A 6,396-nucleotide genomic window follows, 5' to 3' on the forward strand; every position below is an offset into this window, starting at 1 on the left:
TAGCGGCAGTAAGTGGATCTCTGTGGATTTGAGGCCAGCCTGGTCTACATAGAGTTTCAGGCCAGATAGGGCTATTTAGTAAGACTCTGTCTTTAAAAAAAAAAAAAAAAAAATGCATATATGTAGTATGTAGTATATGTGTATGTATGTGTGTATGTAGTTCCTTTATGAAAATCAGGCAGAATATGACAAGTAGTTATTGACTATGCATACAAATGAGCTTAACTGCTGAGTAACTTTGAAGATTGGCTTGCCTCTTACACGAGATGTTTTTGTTTGCTTTTCTTAAAGACGAGTACTGGAAAGGCATTCAGCGTGATTGCTTCATTTGAAAATGATGTGGAGATAACATTGTATAAACATGGAGGATTGTTAAACTTTGTGGCACGAAAATTCTCATAGTATCTGCTCACCAAGATATCTTTCATAATTGGTAACTGCAAAGCCTTTTGTGCTGGACCCAGGAATTTTTGCAATGGAGCTACAGATAATTACAGTATACTCACTTATGCCATCATGGATGTAAATGATTATGAATCAAGGTAGTGACTGAAATGAAATCTTAACTGATTTTAAATAATATACGAATGGTGCTATTAACATTGCTAAAATCAACGTGTGAAGTGTGTTGTGGACGAGACCTGTAAGTATGGGGGGGTATATTTTATCTGACCATTTTGTAAATAAAGACAAAATTTGAACTTGTGTTGAAGATTATGAGTAATCTTCCTGAAGTTGTTAGTTTTGCACCCATAAAACTGTACTACTGTTTGTTGGTTTAAGAGTAACAGGTTAAGGGACTGGAGAGATGGCTCAGCAGTTAAGAGCACTGACTGCTCTTGCAGAGGACCCGGGTTTGATTGCCAGCACCCACATGGCGGCTACGAACCATCCTTAACTCCAGTTCCAGGGGAATCCAAAGCCCTCTTCTGACCTCCAGGGCATTGCACGACACGGGTGCACTCACGCACATGCAGGCAATACGCTCATACACATAAAATAAAAATAATAAAATATTTTAAAAGAATAACAGGTTGAAAAATAGAAGAATCCAGATTAGGCCATAAAATTTTGGAAATGGCAATCTGATTTATAAGTGAACTTTTAAGTACATTCCTTTCCAAAACCGAATTGGGCACAGATGGCATTCCCAGTTTGTAATGTAAGCCGGATTTATCCTTAGTCGCAGTATGTCTGCAAGGGATAGATAGAACATGCCTCAGATCACAGTCACTGACCAGTCCAGTCAAAGTTCCCTCCCCATCTGAAGTTAAGACAGTTGCAGAATATAGCCAATTGTGTGATACCATGTATTAGTGAAAATTTGTATTTCCTATGGTGCAGCCTGTAATTTTTCAGTAATGTGCCTCTGTGACCTCTGGTCAACCTCAGATGGTGGATAATTAATTTGGATTATATTTTGCTCATCTTAAATAATACTATAACTTCCTGTATCCCAGTTTAGACACATCAACTGACATTCTACGCTCCTTGTATGAATGTTAAAGACAACTTGAATCATTAAGCTGTAACCTGATTTCCTCTAGACTTGTAAATTACCCACCCCAAATGATATGGGTGCTCACTCCTGAGCACTTTTTAAAATGTTATTCTTTAAATTGATTTCTTGCCATTTTCAGTCATTATTTTACCTGGTATACATCGTTGTATTCATTTCATTATGGCTTAATTGGTTTTAGTCAAAACTGACTATAAGGATAAGACACTTGGAAGTTGCTGCTATGTGTCTTGTTCTCAGTGCGTTTGCATCTACTTTATTACCTCAACTGTTCTGTCCCTGTTTGCCACATTGTTTGAAAAAGGGTTGGATAATTTTAGAAGGACCCTGCATATACTCTTCTTAATTAAGAAATTAAGCTTAGCAACAAAAGGTTAATTAAATGACCTTTATCTGACCTAGCCTCTGTGCAGTTATGAGGTAGCTCAATTGACAAAATAAAAAATACTTGTTTTACCCTAACATTCAGGAACTACCAACCAGTGGGTGAAGAGCACAGAGAGCCTTGCACATAATCAGTCATACAGTCTTTTGAAAATACTTTTCAAATATGTATTTAGATAAGTTGGACTAGAATTTGACAGAGTCTCTTTAAATTTTTATAAGTATTTTTTTGCTATTTTGAAGTCATACTGTGTTCCAGTATATGCTGTATATTTATTGGTGCATGTATTTTTAATTTACATGGAAACATTGAGTTAGGGATGGAAAAGTTACAAGTTGAGTGAGTACATACCTGTTACATGCTTTGAAGAAATTATTCCAATCGCATGATGGAAAAAAATATTATTTTGAAGGCATAGTCTGAGTATAGGGATGGGCATGAACATTTGAGGTGATAAACATAACTAGTTGTGAATAGACACTAACACTCCAGTCACACCAGTAATAGTACAAATTTTGTATTTTAGGAACAAAATTAAGGTTCTCTTAATCCTTTGCTTAGAAACAATGAACTAAACTCTTGGCAAGCATGGTTTTAAATAGGGGAGGGAAACTGGGATGCCTGTCCCAGTTCTATATCTCCTAATTCTGCCTCTAGCCAAATGTTGCTGAAGTGTGGTATCTATTAGTTTTTATTGCTTTACTTGCCTCCTTTTTTGACTTTTTAAATAATTTCAAATTATTTTTATTTTTGAAAAATTACCAATACTGGTAAAAGGAGGTATAATAGGCACACAAAAAGCAAATAAGTATTGTGAATTTAAAGTATAGTTATCAACAACAGCATTTAAAAAACATGCAATAGCATAACAGGTTATACCTTTACTTTGCTTATCATAAATGGAGTGAAAAGGCTACCCAGCTATTGAATTGCCATTATTATTTATACCTTAAAGGTTTCCAGGATGACAGTTACTCTGTTTTATCTCTGTGCTACACTTGAGAGGCAGCAGAATCTCCTTTCCAGATTGCTTGGACTTTCACTGGTAATTGTACTAAAAGCTATAAAGCGAAGAGCTAAGTCAGAGGTACTTGTATTTGTGGTCAGAATATGTGCATTACTGTTCTCAGGAGTGACAGGATGAGGAGAAATTGACATTTTCTAATGGTTGAAAAAAAGCACCTTTTTGCCTTTAGGTTTAGGGAGAAGATAGTAAGATACTGGGCAGTGATCCAATATTTGATTTGGAATATAAAAGAAGAGAAATGTGGCTTTTCCAGGGTTTGTTTTTCCCCCCACTTTAAGGGTGACTATGCTGATACGAGTTTTTTGTTCTGTTTTTGTTTGTTCAATTTTACATGTAATATGTGGCTATAAAGCCAGTATATATTAAATAACTGCAAATCATTGTCTATTATTTAAAGCCAACAAAACAGCATAACAGTTTTAAGTTCAATAAATATTAAGTATTGTATAGGAATATATTGGAGGTAAAGTTCAGTTAATGACAATTGTGTATATGTTCCTGATGCTGTAAATTATTTTTAATAAAGAAAATTGTATTATCACATTTGACTCTTGTTTATTTATAGTAATTGAAAATGAAAGAACATGACTTAAAAAGAAATAGGATACTATCCAGACATTTCTCTTCAAATTTGTTCTGTGTTTGGACTTTATTTTGAATATGATAGCCAGTGTGTAAATCAGTTTATTTTCATCCCTATATCTAGCAGATCCTTTCTGCTCTGGCAAATGAGAATGAAAATCAAGGTGAAGACTGGAAAGAAGGTTAGAATACCCTTTTGAAACAATAAGTACATTCAATTCAGGGGGTGTGCCAACAGCTACTTATGGAAACTTAAGTTGAAAGTTGTAAATACTAATCTCACATGAAGCAGGATCCTTTGTTTAAACACTTTTTTGAATTAATTTATTATTTTTTTTAGAAGAAACATTTCATTACAGCTTTAACGTACTCATTAACAGTTTCCAGAGCAAAGATACATCCCTTTCAAAAGTGGCTATAAAATTTTTAGGTTTGCTATTGAATTAATACAGTTATACAATGTTGAACTCAATATAAGCCCTGTAAGACATAAAATTGTTTTTAACCTTTAAAAAAGATCTCCGTTTCATTTTAAACATAGTTTCTTACAGAAAGACTCATTGTTTTTGCTCATAACACTGAGATGTTGGCACATGCATCTCTAATCTGTATGTATCTGATTATTACTAGTCATACTCGGTTGCACTCAGATCCTTGGCACCTGTGTATGTCTATAAAGTCAACAGGTAGGTTTCAGTGGTAATGTTTATCACCTCTACTAATTAACATGATGTAAATTTTTATGTTTCCCCTCAAATATAATTCATTTTTAAAAATTTGTTGATTTTTTTTTTGTGTGTGTGTATGTATATCACACAGAACATCTTATTCAACTATACACCCACTTTCCATATGACACCCTCCCATAGCCTCCCTCCCCCCACTAGAGCCCTTATACTCTGATATCCCTGCTACTGTCTGCTGTGTTGTCAGCAGCCCCAGCCATTCCCCACTACTTGTCCATCTGGTGAATCTAGTCAGCCTATCTAGAGGTCTTTGTTTTAGGAAGGTCAGCTGTTCCTCATCTAGCAGCAATCAGTTGTCATTATTGCTTTAGATAAGATTGGGACTGCTGTTCATTTTCCCAGGTCTATGCTAGGTTACTATCTGGGAGTCCCTTGGGGGCCAACAACTCAAAAGAAGATATCTCCTATCTGGCATTGTTGCTTGTTATGTAGACTTTAGCTATACATAGGAACTCTTAAAAAATTATATTGGCCCCTTTAATCTTTTGTTATGCTTTACTTTTGGGTATTTAAGGTCATACAGTTGGCCCAGATAAACCGATTTATCTTTACGCTTAAGGCTGTTTGAGGATCTGTTCCTCAGGGGTCACATGGGCTTGGGAGGAGCCCCTGGCTCCTTTTACCAGTTCTGCCTATGTGAAGATAAGTCAAAGGTCCTGCTCGACCATGGCTGGCTTTCCTTGGAAGCATGGAGGAAATGATTCCTGTGTTGACCCTCCACTTTGTAGACTGGACACCGGTTCACGTCCATCTCGTGGGGTCTCCTCGGCCTCCTTGATCAAGAGGACAGGTGACCCACCACAGTGACAGGACATTTTGAGAGATGCTTATAGTTCCCTGGAACTAACTGACCTAGGAGGGCAAAGAGCAAAAACTCATTAATGTCCCTCTGATCAAATTAGTATAGGCCTCAAAGTATGTCTGTTAAACATCCAAGAAGGTTAGTTCCACCAGTCTGGTACTTTTAATTACTGTGTGACATGTAGATAAATTTTGGGCAAAGAATAATTGTTCTCAGATAAAACTTACCTAGACATATATTTCTTGATCTGGTATGTGTAATTTGTCAGTAGGTTGTTTGCGTAATATGGTTCCCTCTGGTTTTTGAAACTAGGCATTATTTATCGTATTTTCTAACCCCTCCCATCATGGTTTCCCCAATTAAGTTGCCCCCATTTTCCCCCTTTCTCTCTTACTAATACCCTTCTATGGTCCTACCTCTCTTGTGCTCCTTTCCCTTTATCCCCTAAGTTCTTTGTATACTCTTCCCTCCCCCGGCCCTTAAACTAACCCAATTTTTAATCAATATCTCCCTTATTAACGCCTGTTTCCTACTGTTCTCTTTCAGGTTCTGTCTTTCCTTTACCGCCCTGGTTCCTTTCCATTATCCTGGTTCCTGCAGTTATGTCTGGATACATACTAAACAGGATTTGGTTCTAGGATCCACATATGAGGGAGAACATATGCCGATTTTTTTTCTGAGTCTCTGTTACTTCACTTAGTTTAACAGTTTCTAATTCCATCCATTTACCTGCAAATTTCATGATTTCATCTTTACTGCTGAGTAAAACTCCATCGTATAAATGAATCATTTTCATTATCCACTCATCAATTGAGAGACACTTAGGTTGCTTCTATCTTAGCTGTTGTGTAAAGAGCAGCAACAAACATGGATGTACAAGTGTCTCTACAATAGGATGAGTTCTTTGAGTACATGCCAAGGCATGGTATAACTGGGTCAAATGGTAGGTTCATTTGTAGTCTTAAGAGTCCTCCACACTGCTTTCCCATAGGGGCTGAACAAGTTTGCAGCCCCACCAGCAGTGGATGAGTGTTCCCCTTTCTCCACATCCTCTCCAACATTTGGTATCATTTGTTCTCTTGATCTTAGCCAATCTGACTGGAGTAAGATGAAATCTTAAAGTGGTTTTTAATTTGGTTTTAATTTGCATTTCCCTAATAGTGATGTTGAACATCTTTTAAGATGTCTCATAGCCATCTTTACTTCTTTTCAGAACTCTCTGTTCAGTTCCTTAGTCCATCTTTTAATTGGGTTGCTTCTTGTCTAGGTTCTCTGTTTTTTAAGTTCGTTATATATTCTGGTTATTAAACCTCTGTCAGATGTGTCGCTGGTGAA

At 36.6% G+C, this 6,396-nt stretch overlaps 1 protein-coding gene across 1 annotated transcript in view; it reads left to right on the top strand.

Moving 5' to 3' along the window:
- The window catches only part of Ireb2 (iron responsive element binding protein 2), a 56,257-nt gene extending 52,785 nt beyond the window's left edge, over positions 1-3,472 (top strand). Inside the window, exon 22 of the mRNA XM_008823410.3 lies at positions 292-3,472. Coding sequence (XP_008821632.1) covers positions 292-402 — 111 coding nt within the window. The 3' untranslated portion in view covers positions 403-3,472. The remainder of the gene's footprint in view (positions 1-291) is intronic.
- Positions 3,473-6,396: the final 2,924 nt, after the last annotated feature.

Source organism: Nannospalax galili, unplaced genomic scaffold, assembly GCF_000622305.1.
Source record: "Nannospalax galili isolate Female #2095 unplaced genomic scaffold, S.galili_v1.0 scaffold28, whole genome shotgun sequence".
NCBI lineage: Eukaryota > Metazoa > Chordata > Mammalia > Rodentia > Spalacidae > Nannospalax > Nannospalax galili.